Below are 22,545 nucleotides of genomic sequence, written 5' to 3'. Positions count from 1 at the left end.
AGGGATGGGATAAACCAGCAAGTCCATAATTAACGGCTCGATGGTATGACTGCAGACATGTAACATCAGAAGGTACGCTCTGATAATCCCTAGTGACGAGTGGGCGATGGCAAGGAAGTGACCGCTGGCCTGGCATCTCAGTGGTGTGAAGATAACGGAGTGTAAATCGAAACACAGTCGTCAGGATCTAGACTACTCCTTGAGGGCCAATTTGTGTGAGATGGGTCATTTATTTTCAACAAACTGGTAATATATCCACACGTAATGTAACTGACAATGTCTGCCTTGGTAACTTTCAAACACTAAATGTTATGTCAAAAATAGCACGAAGCGTGTAAATTATCCAAAATCATTTGATGTATTCGTGTCGTGCAAAGCTATCCAAAGAACCATACATGTTCATTTATACGGTTTTAAACATTTTTAAGAGTTTGATATTCCTCATCAATTCTACATGGGGATGTGGAGCTTTTCCAGGTATCACGTGACGACAGTTACGAAAAATAACATTAATTGGTAAGTGGTTTCGTTGCACTGAAAACATCTACTGTATATACAAATATCTAATCACCCTTCAAATACCATGACCTTACATACAGACTGTAAAGGATATCCTTAGTCGACCGATTAATGAATGTTCTTTCCTGGGGGAAAAAGTAAGGTGTATCCAGTTAGGAATCGGAACTTGTAAATAATTCGACTTAAGTTGACACAATCCCTTGAAGAGCTTTTTTTGGCTATTAACAGAGATAAGTCCGCGAATGTAAAATGTCACATCCCGGAACTATCGACTCGTCAACCTCCTTTATGGAAGATCGATTTTCAAAAATGCTGCTATTAAATCCTGAGAGGCGGTCCTCTTGATCTAGAGTGAACTGATGTGTAAAGTAAAATCTAGTCTCGTACGATGAATTCAGTAAAGGCGGGTGTCTATTTCCATTTCACCAGTTTGGAAACAAAGAATATATGAATTAATATATTTTCATCTTGTAAATATATCATACAATTTAAATATAAAATATTGATAAATATTGATAAATTTGATTCACATCTCAGTATATCTTAACTGGCCTATGATCAGCGTATACTTTACCCTCTTGATTAATACATAATTAGATTGTTCTACATGGCGTATGGTGTATTGTACTATCCCAGCAACATTAGGAAATCTTATTCCCGGTTGTGACAACACTACTAAATATATCAATTTTTTTCTGACAATTATATTTTGTACATTATTAAATGTCAAAGTACGTAAAATTAAAATTGTGAGGTGGGCAGCTAGCTAGCTGCATGGGCATATCGAAGTCTTGTTACGTGTTCCCAGAATCAATACGTTGTAGTATGCGATAAGCATATATACATTCGTTGAAACCATGCATGGAATACTAACATCGAATCATAATCAACCATCATATTTGCCAAACTTTTTAGACGAGCGTTTCAAGAGTCGCACCTATTTCAATGTGAAGGATGTTCACGCCAATAATTCGTTGGCGGGACATGTGCACAGTCGCGTCAAATCTCAAGGTTGACGATATACGCTACTAATGTTTTCTGAGGCGGATGTTGAACAGTTGCACCTTAAAGTAATATAGCTTTTCAAGTTAGTAAGTTTAGATCACTTATAGATTCGTGACTTCGGCACTCACAGTTCGTGTCTTCGGCACTCGCAATTCCTATCGGTACGCGACGACTTTGTTTAAGATGAAACGTAGCAAAAAGGGCACGAACGACTGTCGACAGTCTAGATTACTTAGTGAAAAGGCGGAACTAGGTTTGGCGTCTACCGAAAGGTAATCTTCAATCTGTTTCACCCTCTACAATGTAATACATATTTTATAGATTTCACATGCTTGTCCATAGTTAGCAGGACAAATAAAAATCATGGGAGTTTATCCAAAAGAATTGTTTGTCACAAAATGATTCAATTGGTTTTTCCCTTTTTATTATAAGTGTTAATAATAATGTTAATTTTAGGATGTTGATTTTTTTATCTGTAACCAGACACGTGATGTAATAAGTGAAATTAATCATATATTTTCTTTGTCTGGCTGGCTGGCTGGCTGGCTGGCTTTCTTTAGATAAAGAATTTGATGAATAAATTGAACGTATCTGTAAAATTATTGAATCTAGAGTATTTACTGTTCTAATCATAATGAGTGTGATATATCTTTGGATGTCCAGAGTTACTTATCATTCCATTGTCATCGGATAAACTGCTGTCCTTTGAAGCTTGTGTGAGCACACACACATTATGATTAGCGTTTGAGTGAAGAACTCTTTAGGATTTGTTATTTACTGTTCTTACTTGTGGAAATAGCATAGAGGTTGAAATTTTGCAATATCTTTACTGAAATATTACATAGTTGTAAAGTTAATTATCTTTTCTTTGCTATCTTTTAGTAGCCTAGTTCTATTATTATGGCGACAGCTTTTAATATTCATTTCAATTATTCATATCATATTTCAGTCCTGTATTATTTTTTGGTTCCTAAAGGCTCAGACGCGAGTAGCATAGCTATTTTCTGACTTGTGTGGGTCTAAATCTGATATTTATTTGTCGTTTACTTTTAAGCTTATGATTTGCAATGTTTTAATATTTTTTCGGGTAATAAGATATGAATACAAATATTAACATCAAATAATGTAGCTTATCGGTCAAATTTAAGGGGGATGATGGAAGTACGATAAGGAGGGATCAGAGTCCCGGATCAGAGTGTATACCGTGACTGAGGTGAGTACCTGTCCCTGGAATTTGTACATATTTATAGTACGCTCATTCGTAGCAACATTATTCGCATGTGTAAACTATTCGCTCAAATAATTATAACCCTCATTGAAACATGAGTACATCACCCCCCCCCCCCCACAACCCCCCCCACCCCACCCCCACCCCCCATGAGCATTATATGTGCACAGCATGCAGCGGGTATACATTTTACGAGTTTGAAGCTATCATCATATTCATATTCATATTCATATTCATATTCATATTCACTTTCAAAAGTTGACCTCTACGCTCAATGTGAATATGATGCCTTTCCCATATCTTTGAAAATGAAATATCAATATTTGGGTGTACAATAAACCTGTATGAGTAATGTAATAAAATATGGCTTGGCTAGGTGTGTTTTGATTTCCCGCAGTGCCGCTATCTTTGAAACCCTACTTAACACTTACACTGGTGAAATTTACACAAAATAGTGTTGTCAAGACCACAATTATCACGATGTATGTAATTCCCTTGATCGGGGAGGGTCAATGCAATCGATTATGAAATACAATGGTCCATGACGACAATAATTCATGGTGCAAATTGGATACTCTGGCAAAAATAACAAGAGAGCATGCAAATCCACGCAAATCAAGTGAAAAGTAATTACAATCACATGATTTCAACCTGCCAATGAAGGATATATGATATGCCGAACGTATGTTCGTACCCATTCGGAAGTACTTTGAATCTGATGGTGAACGTGTAAGCTATCATCATATTCACATTGAGCGTTGAGGTCAACTTTTGAAAGTGAAGATGAATATGAATATGATGGTAGCTTCACACGCGTTAACCTTCACGCATGTGTAGAACGAAGCGGTCAAAGTTCATAAGCTTAAAGTTGTGTATCGAAGGAGTGAAGCTGAGCTGTCGACGTTATCCATCTTCGCCTCAATACCTGTATTTTACGGAATATCGTTAGGTGAGTGACTGAAAGCTTCGTCGCTAATCTAGAGATACATTTGGTGAAAAAATTAGTTACATTTCAGTTCATAACACAGATGAAACACTGTGACGTATGTCGTCAGTGCGTAGCTGAGTGAGTGAAACAACACCAGAGCCATTGGTCAACGCGAAATCAATGTTTACTATTATGCAGGCAGGCCTAGCACTAGGGATAGCTCAAACTGGGAGTAGACATTTAGTTTTCAGTCATGTGAAGATCTTCGGTGTCGACAAACCTCAACTTCGATTTAGATGGATCATTATGAGAAGTTCGCGGCAAAGCAACTTTTCATTTGAAAATTCCTAACCCTACATACTCATGGCACGGGATAAATTCGTCGTTCCCTTCGATCCTGTGACCATGGATGTATTAGGGAGATCTCGCTAATACAGCCATGTTGTGACTGTACTGGACTTACCGCACTATTCATTGTGTGTAGCTACTGAGGACATTAACATTCGCAGAAGCAACCTAGCACAGCGTTGTGGCACAGTTTAGACTTTATCATTATGTAATTGTTAACTTAATTTAAAGCACTGTTCTCGAGATATGGAAACTGTGATAACACCAACCATGAACAATAAACAACAGCATATGCATACACAAGAACACTCAATAGTATTGAATTACGATGTACTAATAATTTCCTGGTGGCTTTGAAAAGCAACAACATAAATAGGCAAATGAATAACAAGACCGTGTAAATATGTTGTTAGTGGATGGTTACATTTTCTGACTGAGGCAATTCACTGTTTTTTCAAAGAATAATTTCATGACTATACTCAACCATAGACCCTCCACCCAGGGTGGAGGGTCTATGACTCAACCATTTCCTATGATAATTCAAATCTATTTTTAAAAAATGAATTCTGAATATTTTGACATTGATGTCGTACAATGTTACTTATTAAGTCCAGTCTGCTGCAGCCCTAACACTTGTCTGCACAATACACTTCAAGCTACAAATGTATATGTAGATGTAATCATTTCTACTTGACAACTTTGTCTTTATTTCTAAAAGACAGAATTCAGTGAGTTCTCATGATGCCAACCAAGAATGCAAAGGACCGAAGTGTTAAGTACCAGAAGATGGGAGACCCTAACATGAAGATGCAGGATGGTTATACAGAACTCCAGGTACATACAGTGACATGCACAAACAGTACACTACAATGGGGGATCGCCGAACAACTGCAAATCATACACATTTTATGTTCCTCAAGAACAATTTAGTTAGATAAGAAACTGGCTTCCCACAAATAATGTCTGCAATATTACATGTAAAGTGTAACACCTTGCTTTGGCAGTCGGTTTATCATCCAAGTCGGAAGAAATTGGTTGACGTGTGCGTTCAAGTATCATCATTTATACTATAGTCGGGACGACCAAACAAACCGTAAAAAGTCTTTTGATTTCTGGAATTTCTGTTTAACGTGAAAACCAAGAAGTTTGATTGCCTGAAATAATTATTCAGCAATAGTTTAGTAATTTCAAACAGATTTGTAGATGTTTTCAAGTGCTAGTTGAAACATGAATGACTGTGAAAGCCGCTAATGTGTTCATCACTGTCATAGTGCGACAGTCAAAACATGGAAGTTGAAACAGTATCAATGACGCTTTGTTATGGTACAGAGAAGTGTTTTGATTTCCCGCAGTGCCGATATCTTTGAAACCCCACTTACAGATCCCACTGATGAAATTTACGCAAAATAATGTTCTGAAGACCACAGTTATCACAATGTATCTAGTTCCCTCAAACGGGACTGGTCAACGCAATCGATAGTATAAAGCAGTGACATCCACATGGACTTACTGTCACACACTACCAAGCTAAAGATTGTAACATCTTATGAGTTTGAAGAAATAACAGTTTGTTTCTTTCTATTGTTACAGTTCAGAAAACCTCCTATTAAAGTACCAGTGAAGGCAATAGCACTGGCTCTATTCCTGTTCTTGTTGGGAAGTCTTCTCATTGTTATTGGATCAATGTTGTTATCTGGTTATATTGATGCAAAGGTAAGTGTTGTGTGTTGTGTCCTCTAGTGTACAATCATGGCCATAAAACATTGGTCCTAAAGGTGTCCTTATTTACATCCACATCCACATCATGTAATCTTTTGTACTCAAAGTAAGTTGTATTTTTGCAAGATAGTGTCATATTTTGTTAATTTTGAATATTAAAATTTGAAAAAATTAAATATACGTTCCTCATCATCGGTACCATTTTGTTCCTTTTCCTTCAAAACTGCTGTGTCTTGTCCAGTTAATGAAGCACTTTCCAATGACACATATCTTGAATACCATGATGTTGATGTGTACCTTACAGGAATGTAGTTGATTTCAAAAGTAACCAGTGAAAAGTATGTGGTAGTAGAGAGGTTTAGATGCACGTATTTACACATGTACTAATACGTGTAGCATCATAGTCACATGATTCGAAGCAACCCACATGTTCTGTATCAGACGGTCCTATGTTAAAATAGCGGTCTACACGTAACTGTAAATACTTGTTAAGTTTTTGACATTGTTCTGCTATTAAATGTCATATATTTCATGGCAAAGTTCGGAAGCATCACCGTAAACTACTTGTTCGGATTTCGTTTTGGTAGTTCTGGGAAAAATGGCAAAAACTACCGACAATTTTTAGAAAACGAAGTTAAGTTGTTGCCTTCGATCTGGGTGGGAGCTTGACAGAAGATGTCAACGCACGCATGCACATTCAACTGTCTTTCACGTTTGTGTTCTCAATCCGTAATTAAACACAACTTTATACGCATCATTATGCATACACCTGCAGGGATAATGCTCCCTTATGCATATGCGTTCTAATGTGTATATAAATCTCTCTAATATCTATGAACAAGACCCATGAATCTGCCCACCGATGGAAATATACTGGTTGAAACAAAGACATTTTGAAAAAGTAGTCGGTAGTTTTTCCCAGCTACGGGCCTTTACCTATACTATATCCCTGCATTGAAATACATTATATGAGGATAATGATCTCACTCTGGCCGTTACCTACATCCCTGCATTGATATACATTGTATGAGGATAATGATCTCACTCTGGCCCTTACCTACATCCCTGCATTGATATACATTATATCAGGATAATGATCTCACTCTGGCCCTTACCTACATCCCTGCATTGATATACATTGTATGAGGATAATGATCTCACTCTGGCCCTTACCTACATCCCTGCATTGATATACATTGTATGAGGATAATGATCTCACCCTGGCCCTTACCTACATCCCTGCATTGATATACATTGTATGAGGATAATGATCTCACTCTGACCCTTACCTACATCCCTGCATTGATATACATTGTATGAGGATAATGATCTCACTCTGGCCCTTACCTACATCCCTGCATTGATATACATTGTATGAGGATAATGATCTCGCTCTGGCCCTTACCTAAATCCCTGAGTTGAGATACATTACATTTTGTATATGAGGGTAATGATCTCACTCTGATGTGTACATACTTTTTAATATCCACTTAATATCTTTACTTTACAGTATTCAGACAGAACTTGGCCGCTGCTGATAATTGGTACACTCTTATTTATACCAGGATTCTATCATATCAGATTAGCCTGCTATGCATACAAAGGATACAGAGGGTATTCTTATGAAGATATCCCAGACTTTGATGACTGAATCAACCACACACTCCAGATACTAGTATTGCCTGTTACATTTTTGTATACATACATATACATGTACAGGGGATATTCATATGAATATGATAGACTTTGATGACTGAATCAGCCATACACTCCATATACTAGTATTACCTGCCATACATGCATAGGATACTGAGGTATTCATATGAATGTGACAGACTTTGATGACTGACTCAGCCATACACTCCATATACAAGTATTACCTGCTATACATACATGTACAGGGGATATTCATATGATGTGATCGACTTTGCCAACTGAATCAACCACACACTCTATATACTAGTATTGCCTGTTACATTTTTGTATACATACATGTACATGGGGTATTCATATGAATATGATAGACTTTGACACCTGAATCAACCATACACTCTATATACTAGTATTACCTGCTATACATGCATAGGATACTGAGGTATTCATATGAATATGATAGACTTTGATGACTGAATCAATCACACGTAGCATGGTATACATACAGTAGACGAGGTATTCCTATGAACATATATCAGACGTTGACAAAATACTTCATATCGTATGTTTCATGGAGAACCAAGCATGTAAGATAACTGAAACTAACTGGCGTTAGATTTACTTAAACATACAGGAATAACCAATGTTTGGGAGTGGTTTCCAGTGTTTTAGTTCTGGCTGGCAGGCACTGTTGTATGATTTATTAATATTTTGTTGACTTAAAATGGTGAGGAATGTAAATAGTTAATTGTAAATAAGTGAAGTATTTCAAATGTGTTTTTATAGGTATTCAATGTCCAACATCATCAAAAATTGAAAGTGAAATTTGATAAACATAGTATTGGCAGTAAATAAATCATCCAATTTTTTTCACTGTGAGGTAAAATCCTGAATTTTTGTAATTATAATGTTTATTCACAAATGTCGTGAATATCTATCCCAAAATCACAAGTGGCATGAAAAAAAGTAATATTTTAGTGTTTGTTACACCCTAGTGTGTAAGATACGACATTGAGTCATGCTATCAGCTAGCACTCAAGAAGCCTGATAAGGCTGAACAACACGACATATCTTACAGTATAGTTACACCCTAGTCTGTAAGATACGACATTCGTGCCACGCTATCAGCCAGTAAAAAGCCTGATAGGGCTGAACAACACGACCTATCTTACAGTCTAGTTACACTGTAGTCTGTAAGATATGACATTCGTGCCACGCTATCAGCCAGTAAAAAGCCTGATAGGGCTGAACAACGCGACATACATTGTATCTTACAGTCTAGTTACACCCTAGTTTGTAAGAGTTGACATTGAGTCACGCTATCAGCCAGCAAAGAAGCCTGATGGTAGGGCTGAACAACACAACATATCTTACCGTCTAGTTACACTCGAGTCAGTAAGAGACAATATTGTGTCATGCTATCAGCCAGTAAAGAAGCCTGGTAAGGCTGAACAACACGACATATCTTACAGTCTAGTTACACCCTAGTTTGTAAGATACGACATTGAGTCATGCTATCAGCCAGCAAAGAAGCCTGATGGTAGGGCTGAACAACACAACATATCTTACCGTCTAGTTACACCCCACTCCCTATTATAGTGTGCTCTCCACTGTCGGTTATCCTTTTCTAATGGCAAGATGATGCCTTGCAACAAAAAAACATGGAAGGCGAAAATACCTAAACAGGAAAGTGCAATATATATCAAATATAAAGATACTCAAATAAGAAAGACATAATTCCTTGTACAAATAGTCAAGATGCCAAACAATGAAATCTCACTAATGTTGAAAACTTGTTTGAGAAATACATGTAAAACAGGTTCAAATTTTGAATTGCTGACTTCTTACCTTATATATGTGTTTTCCTTTGGTTTGACAACCTAGCTCTAGACAAAATATTATTATTTCAGGCAGGGAGAATTCTAAATGATTTTTGTTGACTTTGTAGTGCATGTAAGAAGACTTGAAATCCTGGGTTGACTGTAAATGTACAGATTATGTTTGACAAAAATATAATATTTAAATTTATTGTTCCGGAGACAACAATGGGTGATTTATGTATCTTTTCCAATATTCATACCTGTATTAGGATTTATACAAAACTATCATACTGATGTAGATTTTTATGAAATTCAAAGGGATTATTGTAGATAAATTTATATAAATCTTCATTTATGTGGCAATCATGAGAATTATATTACAAATCCTTTCTTATTAAAACTTCTATTGATTTATTTATGTGTATGTTTACATTTATAGGGTGTCAGTGTGAGGTAGAATTTGTGATATTTTTGGTGCCAATGTAAACAAAACTATTGATATGCTTGTAATAGGTGTAATCCATTCATTGTATAAGTGAGACACTTTTCACACAGTTTTCAGATAATTTTTTTCTGAAAACATATCTCTCCCTAGATGTAATATGACGTAAGTGAAAAAAAAAATGATAAAGTCACCCAATTAAGACTCATTGATTATGAGAATGGCTTTATGACCTACACTGGTAAATTACTGAAAGAACACCACTGAAATACAATATTTACAGGAATCAAATTGCCCACTTCAAATTGAGATCTTTACATTGTCGTAACATGTTAAATAATAATTTATTATGGTAAGAAATCAAATTTCATTCCAATTCTTCAACAATGGTGGAATATCAAATGGACGTTTTACTTTCCTATCAAATACAGATATTGTTTAGTATTATATATATATATACATATGTATATATATTCTGTGATTTGTTATATTTACTCATCACAGCATAGACCATAACATGTTTTTCAGGAATATTAGAAAGCCCAGGTCATAGAAAGGTTTCTGGCATGAAAGCATCAAAAATTCAAAATATAAATACTATCTATTATCATTCTAACACACAGACCTAAATTCGTATAATTGTACCATCAGATTTTCTCGTTTACCTAGGGAGTTTTTTTCTTGTTTGTCTAGGGAATACTTTCTCATTTACCTAGGGAGCAATATACTTAACTGCCATTTAGCACTTTCAGTGAAATATGTTGCATAACAATTATGACCTACCAGGTACCCATTTATCCATTTATACAGTAGTTAACAATACACAAAATACTGTGCTTCTACAAAGTGCTGTGTAAATTCTGTGCAATATTTCAAATGTTTTCTCAGTCTCTCCATCCCAGATACAATCAGAGTGTTGTATAATTGTTATGATATTGTGTTACATTCACATGTGTTGTGAGAACACTTCTACATCAAGTATCTGACATGATTGCTATAGTAATTATTAGCCTTACAGGGATCAAATGATTCTACAGAATTTAGCTATAACTATTGGCAAATGGTTTTTCATTGGGAAAAAGACCTAAGGAGAAAGTACCAGACAAAAAATACCACAAATTCAAAGATGAATGAATGATTTGTTGTTTTAAATATATGGTAGCATACTGTGAGTGGTATAGAGTCTGATGAGACTCATAGAGATGAGAAAGCTGTCAAAAGAAACTTCAGTTTTGGGGAGGACTCTTTTCTGGCCCGAACTCGTACAGATGCATATTCAGAATCTAATCTTTTACCTTTTATATGTCTACTTGTATGGTAATAAAGTTACATTGACTTTTCCAAGTCTGTTGAATCTATTGATTCTTTTTACAGGTCTTTAACCAAATCATTACATTTATGCAAATCATTGACATTATAATACAAAGGTAGATTTGTTTAATTAAGTATACGCCTCGGAAATAAACTTTGTTGTTAAGCTGTTCAAGAACATGCCAACATATTTTCAATTCAAATTGAGAATAATAAAAATGTTGGGTCACTGTTCAAATTGTTGTAATAGAGGCCAAAGATATATCAAAATTTAGTTGTTTTAGAATCCAATATGACCACCGAATACTTCCTTAACTTGCTTGGAAAATTCAAGATGCTAAAAAATCCTACCGTAATTTCTTTTATTTATTTCAAACGGACCAGGAACAAGCTTTCAAATAGCTCTGTTTGGAGAGATTTGAAGAACTTTTTATTTTCTGGGAAATTTGTCCTTGAGGCACATTCTTGAAATATTAGTTATGCAAATTAATGATATTGTAATAGAAGCATAGCTATGTTTCATGATCATTCCATTTATGTAAACCACTTATTATCACACAAAGGCAATTACTTATGCAACAATCAACAATGTCAAAGAACTTTTACCTCCACTGCCAGTTTTCGCATCAAATTCTATTGGTTACAAAGTGCCTGGTATGTTGTTATACATTTTTAGTTTTATCCACAATAAATCATCAGCTTTAAAACTTTATTTTTAGAATAATATTACTTTATTTATATTTGTGATTAGTTTTAAATATTGTGTGCATGTTACTTTATTCTACATATTGATTTATAAGAGGGCTTGTAAATTTCTGCAATTCATTCAAAGTTTCTGTAAATGGGAAATTATCTTTTCTATTCTCAATAAAATATTGGAATTGTTGGAATAATCAGGTGTCAGTTGTTGTATATATGATGGGTGCAGTCATAGAACCTTCACCTGGTGGAGGGTCTGTGGTTCAGTTAATATGATGGGTGCAGTCATAGACCCTTCACCTGGTGGAGGGTCTATGGTTCAGTTAATATGATGGGTGCAGTCATAGACCATTCACCTGGTGGAGGGTCTATGGTTCAGTTAATATGATGGGTGCAGTCATAGACCATTCACCTGGTGGAGGGTCTATGGTTCAGTTAATATGATGGGTGCAGTCATAGACCATTCACCTGGTGGAGGGTCTGTGGTTCAGTTAATATGATGGGTGCAGTCATAGACCATTCACCTGGTGGAAGGTCTATGGTTCAGTTAATATGATGGGTGCAGTCATAGACCATTCAGCTGGTGGAAGGTCTATGGTTCAGTTAATATGATGGGTGCAGTCATAGACCATTCAGCTGGTGGAGGGTCTATGGTTCAGTTAATAGATGGGTGCAGTCATAGACCATTCACCTGGTGGACCACCAGGTGAATGGTCTATGACTGCACCCATCATATTAAACTGAACCACAGACCATCCACCATGGATATATATTATCACATTACAAATTTCTATCGTTATTCAAGTTCCTTTGTTGCAGACTTTCAAATTATTCTGTTTACACATGGAACATATTTAGACCATGGAGTGAAACCAACTCAAGTATTGAAGATACAGTGAAATTATTTACATATGAGAGACACAGATATTGTATATAAATAGTTCCATATCCTGTTTATTGCCAACACAATTGTGAGAAAAACAAAACAAAAACTTGATAGTGTAAAACAAGAATTTTCTATATATATATATACATATATTAGACATATTATACACTTTTTAGTGGGAAATATAAATAGTCCTAGAAATAAAGCTTATCAATGTCACCTGCTGTGATAATACAGTCATGGAACTTCAGAATTCAGTCTCGATTTGTGTTCAAAAAATAAGTCAAAGAAACCTAAACTTCACTTTGAACTTCAACAACTCTGAAGTATGTAAACCAAAAATGCAGTACCTGGAATGCACTTTTGAAGAACACTTTTGCTATCACATTCTTTAGCCTATTGTTTCATATGTGATCTGAATCAGGTATCAATGGTCATATGATAATTTATTCATGTAATTAAATTCTGTAAAGGCAACTTCATATGCTTAGATAGTTTGGTCATGTGACCTAAATTCTGTTAATTATACCATTGGTCATGTCTAGATTCTTTGTCCATGTATGATGTGGCCTAAATACATTAATGCTGTTCCTTCAATGCCTGGATAGTTTAAAATTACATTTCAGATTATTACTCATATAGTTGCTTATTTTTCTTCTCAGTTTTTAAATAAAATAATTTGATTCATTTCAAAGTATTTGTATTGCATGATTGATGGTAAGATACTGTATAAATATATTGGATGGAATTCTGAATGAATGAAAGTCAACATTTTTAAAACATTTAAATTGAGTGTAAATTTTGGTGGCCTGTAGTTGGTGTAACCCTTATTATTCTTCCTTGTCCAGTACTGCCAGAGTTATTGGAACTAGTTCTTTGGTCATCCTTGAGGTCTGTTTGTGAGTTGAGTATTGAGTCAATAGAACTGGAAGCTACAGATACAGACTGTAACAAAAACAAAACATTTATGTTTAAACACAATCATTAATCATTACATTAGTAATTTAGTTCTGATGATTTGTAGCTCAAACCCCCCACCCCCACCCCCTGCCAAAAAAAATCATGATGATAGTCTATAGCACTCATATTGTCAAAGCTTTCTTCATACTAGGGAGAATGTGGCTAGTGTTGAGTCTCTATTGTCAATGTTTTACACTAACAATTGAATAATTACGTAAACAAACCATACTGATAGTGTATGTATGTACCGGTTTGTATGTATGTATGTATGTATGTATGTATGTATGTATGTATGTATGTATGTATGTATGCATTCATTCATTCATGCACACATGCATAAATGCATGTATGTATATGTGTGTGTGTGTGTGTGTTTGTGTGTGTTTGTGTGTGTGTGTGTTCGCATCATGTACAACATACACACAATTGTGTTTATCATGTGTGTATATATATTCATACATTTCATATTATGTACTACGTGTTCATAAGGCATTCTAGTTTTTGTATAAAGAATTTTGTAATGTGTGATACTGATGATACAACAAACTGTACTTACTCGTCTAGACTGATTTCCATGACTATCATTATCTACCCCAGACTCTGAGTCATCAAAATCTTGTAACTCCAACACAGTGTCACCGGTTGGCAAATGTTGTACTCTTTCCTCCTGCATTGCATTGTCTCTTTCTCGTCTCCGAACAGGTCTGTCGTAATCTTGGAAGAAGTCAGCTGTTTTATCAGGCCATAGTTTGTTGCAAACCAGAACAAGGAAACCACATAAAACACAAATAATGCCTAGAGGGAGAAGTAAATATTTGTGTTTGAGTGAGAACAGTTTCTTATGTATGAATGTACATATAAATGAAAACTCAAAAACTCATCTGATGTACCAAGTAAATCACATATTTGGGTGAACAAATCAAGCCTATCATTACTTCTGTAGCACACACACACACACACACACACACACACACACACACACACACACACACACACACACACACACACACGCATACACACACACATACACACACAACACACACACACACATACACACACATACACACACACCCACACACACACACATACACACACATACATACACATACACATACACACCCACATACACACACACACACACACACACACACACACACACACACACACACACACACACACACACTTGTCAGTTAGTTAGTTTTCCATTCTTTTGATTATTACAGTTCAAGCCATAACATAGATTTGTTAGGGGTTGGATCAATAGTTCAATATAGGATAAAAAATTAAATTGTTTTACTTGTTTGTTTGGGGGGGGGGGGGTTGAATTTTAGTTCCCACCCTACAAAACCAATCTTACTTTTAATGGATGTTTTGTACCCATAAATACAAATATCTTTTAAAAAATGTCAAATTGAGAAATGGAAGAATTTTTGCCATAGTAAATGCATGGCGCTAAAATAAAGTAATGTCAACACAAGAACTATTTTTACAATGCTATATAATAGCTTTGTATTCATAGCACTATATATACTACTACATACTGGCTTTGTATTCATATCACTACATACTACTACATACTGGCTTTGTATTCATATCACTACATACTACTACATACTGACTTTGTATTCATAGCACTACATACTACTACATACTGACTTTGTATTCATAGCACTACATACTACTACATACTGACTTTGTATTCATATCACTATATACTACTACATACTGACTTTGTATTCATAGCATATATATACTACTACATACTGGCTTTGTATTCATAGCATATACATACTACTACATGCTGGCTTTGTATTCAGAGCACTATATATACTATTACATACTGATTTGAAATTGATTGTGCTGTCCGAAACATTGTCAATTTTGGTCAATGTAGTTGGGGGGGGGGGGGGGGGTCTGAGTTGAAGAATTTAATTTTTTATCCTACATTGAACTATTGATCTCACCCCTTACTGTTCATTGATATAAATAAGAATGAGCCAGACATTCACATTGCTCATTGTACAGAATTCTAATTTCAATTTCAATTTCATGAACAACTCTTTCAGTAGTAAAGTATAAAATGACTAATATATCCTTTCCTTTATAATAATAATAATAAGTGGTTTATTTACCCAAGCGTTAAATTGATTACAAAATAATGGTAACAAAAAAATCAAAAGAGAGAAGGGTAAATGGGGAGTCAAGAAATAGCTTACAGCTAGTCTAGCCTGATCCCCGACATTGTATATTGCGAATGAAAACATTGAGAGGGTTCAGTCATTAAGATGACTGAAAACATAACTGGGAGAACAAAAAAAAATATCACACATACATATACATATACATGTACACACAAAAATCATTTATTACCTGTCACAAACGTTATCCAAAAACACCATCCAAAGTGAAAATTTAGTACCCCATCAGCAAATGGAATACTTAGTTCTGGACCCCATCGTAATATCCAGTACAAGAAATTAGCCAATAGGAGCCACAGACCGGTTAATATCATACAGTAGGCAGCATAGTTGATTACCATGAATAACAGAATATTAGCTATGATCCAAGTTGGAAATGCAGTCCTGTGAAAGACAGAAAGTGGGAATGAAGTGTTAAAAATAACTCACAAAGTGTCAATTTACCAAAATCCAATAAAAGAGGCAAACAATGACAACACACGCAAAGTCATATATTACCTGACAAATGTGTAGAACATGTAAAATAGAACAAGTATTATGATTGTCTAAAGTTTGCATATTGAAATTTAGTATGTAAGATACGTCGTGACATTCCGCCCTCACCGGCCTCCTCTCTATGTGTGAGGGCGCCCCTTCACGGCGTACCTTACATACTAATTAAAATTAGGACATTATTTGCTTTCATTGCTGAAGATATATCAACACCACTAAGGATTTTATGCAAATATAAGGATTAAGATATAATCATTTGTTTTGCTATTGAACCAAGTCTGAAATAAAGTATGAATCATATTGTGGCGAATAACATAATTTTTTGAATGACAAACTGAATAAAAGTTGCATATGAGTTGTCACTCACCATATCATTATATGTGCGTAGTATCCAGACATTCGGTATGAGCGCCCCCAACGTAGGTTTTCGGCATCTATCGTAAAATATTCAGCTATCCACAGTATCGGGTAGGGGAGACCCCGGTACTGGGCGTCACGAAACTCTCGGTTGACTTGACCAGCTGTAAAGATAACACATTTATGAATTACAAAAAAGAAAAAAAGAAAAAAATGTATTTATCACTGGTGAAAATTACAAAATGTAGCATGAGTTTTAAAAGTGAATGGCATCATCACATACACCCAATGTTTCTATCACCATGACAATTCAGAAGGAGAGGGCATATTAGGTAAAATTCAACAGTGCCTTTGAGAAAATTTGAGTATATCTTACCATATGGCGAATAGAAGTTTCTTCCTTGGTCCCATGAATCCCATGAGAACCTTTCGTTGTAATTAATTTGTTCATTTATTTGGTTTTCTGGGGTTCCTAAAACGAGAAATATACAACAAAGAAAGAATTATATATTATATAAATAGTATGTGTACAGGTAAAAACTCTTACAGGGAGAAGACCTCATTTATAGCCAAGAACACTGTCAAATTAAAACTTGAGAAGAAGTTAGGAATCTGAAGAGAATCGTTGATACGAATATATGTACTCGTGAGTTTTATCGTCAACTAAAGTTTTGTATCTAATTTTAGTTCTATAGTCTTTAGAAACTGTTTCACCTCTCAACGTAATGTTGACACTCCGAAGTCCAATTTTGACTCCAACTTCAGCTTCGATGTCCTGATCCGTTGCGGCTTTGTATTCGGTCTGTGTATGGATCCGGGAAACTTCCCATTCTTGTCCAAAGTTTACAACTATATAATATAACAAGGCATAATTTGTCAATTTCATCTTGTGAAGCGAAACATCTAAATATGTTTGTCAGACCACAGAATGGCAAGAATAAATCAATGCTACAATCAAAATAACGTCATTTGACAGGGAAGTAAAATTTACTTCGAAAATTGAATTTTCAGAACAAGTACTAGCAGAGGGGACCTTGTTAAATATCCCAATTACAACCGTGACATAGTAATTATATTAATCAATACTTGTAAATTGCATCACAAGTCCTTCTAATATGATCGAAATATGTGGCAATTTACAAGTCAATTACCGTGTTATTTGTTGTTACATAAATAAATAAATAAACCAACTAATGGAATGTATAGGACTATTAGGAGTTTGTAGAGCCATGCACATATTGATTGAGACTGTTACATTTAACCACCAGAGGGCGCACTTACTATGGCTTGAAGAATTGTGTCTGTAACACTGAAGCCTGACATGAAGTCGAACGTTTTAAAACGTATTGCTGGTAAGTACGTAAACAATTATTATACAAAACTTACGAATTATTGTGGCTCCAATGAAAATTGCAAGTAGTCCACGTACTGCCCCATATAGTCTCTATGAAAGAAAATAAGAATTGGGAACGCGTTCAGTTATTACTGTATATATGTATTGTTATTGATTTGGCTTTAATAGTTGCCAACCAAATTTGTGGAAAGTGGAAGAGGAAAGGTTAGGGAGATAGAAAAGAATTAATTAGATTTAGGTAAATGAAGTGATAAGCTTAGATTTAGACTATTTCTGAATTCAATCATATTGATGTATGGTTCAACAGATGAACATCACCCCTGTGAAGCTAAATACTTATACATCATTTACCTGGTAAGGTTTGTGGGTACAATGACACAAAACATTTCCTTATCATGTGACCAAAAAAATACGTTTTGTACGTGCGCATTGAATGATGTGGTCGTGAGACATTTGCACCTGCTTCGAGAGTTTTATTGCTGTTATGACATGACAACAACTGGTGTCTGGTTTGAACATATATACTGCGCTGTCTCATTGAGAGATTTATTGTAGCTTGGTATTTACAACAACACGTAAAAGTAATGCTGCTTCGCAAAGATGGAATTTCCAGTGCAGTTACAGAGTGTGCAGTTAGATAATATGATTTTATACGTTTATGCCTACTACAGGACGATATCAAATAAGTGCTGAGTCAACATTTGAGTATAGATGCCAACCAAACCCTGCTACTAACGGAAGAGAAATGAAAGAAATTCATCAGTTCTACAGTTTCATTTCTTACTTGACACTGATTCATTCGGAAAATACATAAGTGGATTGCTGGTAGCATACCAATGGTAGCTAATACATGTAGTTTCAAAGGTATAAATGATCAGTCTGTGAATACTTATTTGAGATAGTTACTATTTGAGATAGTTACTTTTTTCTTTTATTACAGTTGGAAAAAGCAAGGAGGTGAGAGTGTTTTTTTGAAAAAATATTTACTCTCCACTGACTGGAGGGATTTGTATAGAGGTTGTACTGTCATACCTGTTTGTTCGTTTGTCTAATTGTCTGATTGTTTGCCTGGTATATTAATGGGTATACTAGTATATAAATCAGACTTAATTTTGTTGAAATGTTGCCCACAAGACCAGGACGTTTTGATGTTTATGGCCATCAAATCCCGGATCTGAATTTAATTAGTGAACATATGGCATGGTGTGCTACAGTCACCGATGACGCCAGCAACGTTGATGGAAACTTCGTTTTACATTCAACAAGATACACCCTTAGTGTCTAACAATTCCTGTCAAATGTTCAGTCACTCGTGAACTAAGAGTAAACTCACGGATGCCTTCATACAAAATATTTATGTAATTTAATAGCTATTTTAGAACATTCATACAACATTGTCACTAGTGGCTATAGCCGAGAAGTACTAAGACTGACCGGTGATGGCAGATGACTTGTTTCTGATATAATCAAGTAGGTTGTTCATGCAATATTTGTGCAAGTATATGAAGCGCTTAAATATATTAGTCTGAAAGGGCATAGCTCGGAATAGTCATGCAGCTGCTTGCATGGCGCGGCGAGTATGGATCCGTAACTTGATCTGACTATTGTCACTTGAACCCTCCAACCCCAACCCCCCGTGTTGAGTGCAACGTACACTGTAGTTACACATGTAGGGCTAAGCTCGGAACCATATACATACGTTTACCCCGGGATATATACACCATGGAAGATACTGAACGATCGATAGTTGCAGGATCAGCGAACAGGGAAGTTTAACGCAATATTACACAATAACACCCGACTGGAGGAAGGACTCTATGCTTAGCGTTTCACGTGAACAAATTTGCTTTAGTATTCTATAAGTAGTTTAATCTTGGAGTATCTCCAAACCATAGTTACTCACCTGCAAGTTATTGAGGTTAAGTGTGAAGGTAATACAAACACATTATTTGAGTACTCTGAACAATAAACATGTTGTTTTTTTCTAGATAATTCTTAAGTCGTATTAGAACTACGTAAACTTGTTACACTGAACATTTTTTTAAATCGGTCCATGACAGCCAAAAACGTGATGACTTAACTTGTTCTATTTTTTGCTGTAAAATTGCTGTTTAGAATTCAAAACTGTCATTACCTAAGGAAAATAACAGGATCTGAAGAATGTGTGTGTGTGATTCAGGCGTTGTATTTTAGATTAACTTGATTTTGTTGATTATCTATCGTAGTGAAGGCCAGTACGAGTCAATAGTCATACGCAGTGACAAGAAGTAGGTAACTGTCACAACCCCTCGTTGTGTATTATAAGACGACTTTGGAGATTGAGTACCAAAGGTTGACAAGTCAACATGTTACAAAGCACGACGTTCCTTACAAATTTTACAATACGTTTACTCTTTGACAAAACAATGTTGACATCACGGTGTTCACTCCCCATTTCATTACCTCGTTTTATTTCAGATTTCCATAGATTTGCTTGTTTTTTTTTGGATTGTTCTAGTTTCATCTTACCCATTATAATATATTCATGTCTATCATGTCAAATGTAAATGTAGAATGGAATATTTATGTGACATTATTTGTAAGGTGGACGATCTTTTGGAGTAGGTGTCTTTGCAGGCACATCCTATTGCATTTTCTAAAATATCTAGAAAGTCATGAATGAGTCACATCCAATGCGCAGCACGTATTTGATTGTGTTTGAATTGTGAAATAATTTTGTTAATAAGAAAATCTTTACTATTTATAGAGTCTAACACACGAATTTGTCAACAGCGTATCACTCATTGTATAGCTTCAAGCATCTAGTTCGACGCGTTCCCCGGGCCTCCCCCTGCGAACTTAAGCTTTCAATTTCCTAGAAACCAGGGTTCGATTTAAACTAGAGTCGATTACAACATGCGTACATAGTTTCAGGATGTGGTCAACCACCGTGACGGTGACCATGGCAACAAAACAGGTGTCTCTTGTCGATTTGCTGAACATTGTAAATTTCCAACATTGAAGCATTTGTTATAAACGTGATATATCACCTAAGTTTAGTGCTGTCTATATTGGTATATACATATCAATGACGTCATATTGGGATTTCCATCACGACTAGAGTCGCGTCAAAGCTTAGTGACATGCAATAAATACAACTTAGTATTATAAATTCAACCTAAAAATGGAAATTTGATAACGTTTCTTTTCTTGGTATCTTCCTATTTCTATTTCTATAGCTTAGTTGTCTTAAAATTAACGTCGTTACTTTAAGTATACGTGGTTGTTACTTTCAATTGTATATTCATTATCTTAATTTGAATAATGGGGGTTCATTCCATCATTTCTTAGGCCTAAAAAATAATTGTTTGGTTCGGGTTACCCGACCCCACCTAGCTTTTCACTGCCGACCCTAAACATTGTTTACGTATTTGAGAGAAAAAAATAGTCTCACGAGAAATAGTGGGAAACTGACATCAACTTAAAAAGACAAAATAAAAATATTCTTAAAATCTGTAATGGCTGTACATCTGATAGGAAGAAATAAATAACACAGAGACCATTCGGAAAACAATGGAAAACCTGAACAAGACACTCACAAAGAAAAAATATAATAAAATATTTTAAAAATCTACAAACCCCCACGTATTCTAAAATTGAGCGTAATCGGAACCACACATATTTTTTTATTAGGCCTTCTCGGGTTTGGGTTGTTTTTTTTGATGGACTAGATCATAAATTGACATGATATCATTTTTACAGACAACTCATATGCAAAATTTGTAAGTATATTACAGCAAAGTTCCAAAAAAAATAACAAAATCAACACTGCGGGAATAAATCCGAGTGATTGTTAAAATATCTAACAAAAAAAAGTATAGCATTAGTCCGTATGCATAATTCAAATATCGACGATTTCCAATTTCTGTACTACTCCCATTTATGTATACGTTAGTATATTTCTTACCTTTCTCCCTCGTATTCCAGGCAGTACAACCAAGTAAGCTAGTACTAAAATTAAACTGCAGAAGACGATACCGACTTCCAGAACATCAGCCGTGACTGCAGTGCGATTCTCTCCGTACTGTGTTGGTGCATCTCCGCCGTGTCGGAATGCAGTAAAATATTTGCTCAGCATAATTTCAGAAAAAGTAGAACAATTACAGTGTCTGAAAATGTAAGAAAATTAAATTTATCAGGGTAAAAAAATGTTTGGCGAACTTAGAAGTAAAGTTTCTTAAAATATCGAAACTGGGCTTGCTACTTACGGAAAATGAAGTTATCTATGGTCTGTGAGTGAAGCTTATGCCTTCACTGCTTTCTGCCTCCAGTTTAGAATCTAGACTCCCTCTTACCTGCTATCTTTTAACCAATCACTGCATATCTAGATACATGTGATACATGGGATATGTTTCGTCATATCATATAAATAGAGAGTGATTGACACCCAGCTCACGTACGTGTCTCTTAAACCACGCCTACCTCTGGATCGATAATGACGTATGAGCCATTGTGTTTTCGTAAGGTAAAAATGATTAATGTACTTGGTTTTCACAAGACACGGTTCTGTTACCTTGCTTACGTGCTTTGACAATTCAAATAACACAGTCTTACATATCCTGGTTTGATTACTAATTAAATACAAAA

At 35.4% G+C, this 22,545-nt stretch overlaps 2 protein-coding genes across 3 annotated transcripts; one reads left to right on the top strand and one right to left on the bottom strand.

Moving 5' to 3' along the window:
• The first annotated feature begins 3,625 nt into the window (after positions 1-3,625).
• Positions 3,626-9,579, top strand: LOC144446645 (transmembrane protein 230-like). 2 transcript variants are annotated; one of them, XM_078136457.1, is made up of 4 exons: positions 3,626-3,701; positions 4,751-4,862; positions 5,619-5,741; positions 7,258-9,579. In XM_078136457.1, exons 2-4 carry the CDS (start codon positions 4,767-4,769, stop codon positions 7,396-7,398), a joined length of 360 nt encoding a protein of 119 aa, XP_077992583.1. In that variant the 5' UTR covers positions 3,626-3,701; positions 4,751-4,766; the 3' UTR covers positions 7,399-9,579. The 2 variants fall into 2 exon arrangements, with proteins under 2 accessions (XP_077992583.1, XP_077992582.1); XM_078136456.1 differs by having other exon boundaries at positions 4,747-4,862.
• A 3,762-nt stretch (positions 9,580-13,341) lies between these two features.
• On the bottom strand, positions 13,342-22,200 carry LOC144446325 (dual oxidase maturation factor 1-like). The gene is made up of 9 exons (XM_078136072.1): positions 22,167-22,200; positions 21,866-22,067; positions 17,952-18,009; positions 17,280-17,414; positions 16,942-17,037; positions 16,576-16,729; positions 15,889-16,100; positions 14,075-14,313; positions 13,342-13,503 (listed from the first exon to the last, which is right to left on the bottom strand). The coding sequence occupies exons 2-9, from the start codon at positions 22,034-22,036 to the stop codon at positions 13,342-13,344; spliced, it is 1,227 nt and encodes a 408-aa protein (XP_077992198.1). The 5' UTR covers positions 22,037-22,067; positions 22,167-22,200.
• Between the last annotated feature and the right edge of the window lie 345 nt (positions 22,201-22,545).

Source organism: Glandiceps talaboti, chromosome 15 (genome assembly GCF_964340395.1).
Source record: "Glandiceps talaboti chromosome 15, keGlaTala1.1, whole genome shotgun sequence".
Taxonomy (NCBI): Eukaryota; Metazoa; Hemichordata; class Enteropneusta; family Spengelidae; genus Glandiceps; species Glandiceps talaboti.
The sequence above is the reverse complement of the archived record's forward strand: the minus strand, read 5'-3'. Positions and strand labels throughout refer to the sequence as shown.

Coding starts and splice junctions, on each gene's coding strand:
- LOC144446645 (XM_078136457.1), top strand. CDS start 4,767: ATGATGCCAACCAAGAATGCAAAGGACCGAAGTGTTAAGTACCAGAAG. Junction 4,863..5,618: donor ATGGTTATACAGAACTCCAG/GTACATACAGTG, acceptor CTATTGTTACAG/TTCAGAAAACCTCCTATTAA. Junction 5,742..7,257: donor CTGGTTATATTGATGCAAAG/GTAAGTGTTGTG, acceptor TTTACTTTACAG/TATTCAGACAGAACTTGGCC.
- LOC144446325 (XM_078136072.1), bottom strand. CDS start 22,036: ATGCTGAGCAAATATTTTACTGCATTCCGACACGGCGGAGATGCACCA. Junction 17,038..17,279: donor TGTCAACATTACGTTGAGAG/GTGAAACAGTTT, acceptor TTCTCGTTTTAG/GAACCCCAGAAAACCAAATA. Junction 16,730..16,941: donor AAACTTCTATTCGCCATATG/GTAAGATATACT, acceptor TTATCTTTACAG/CTGGTCAAGTCAACCGAGAG.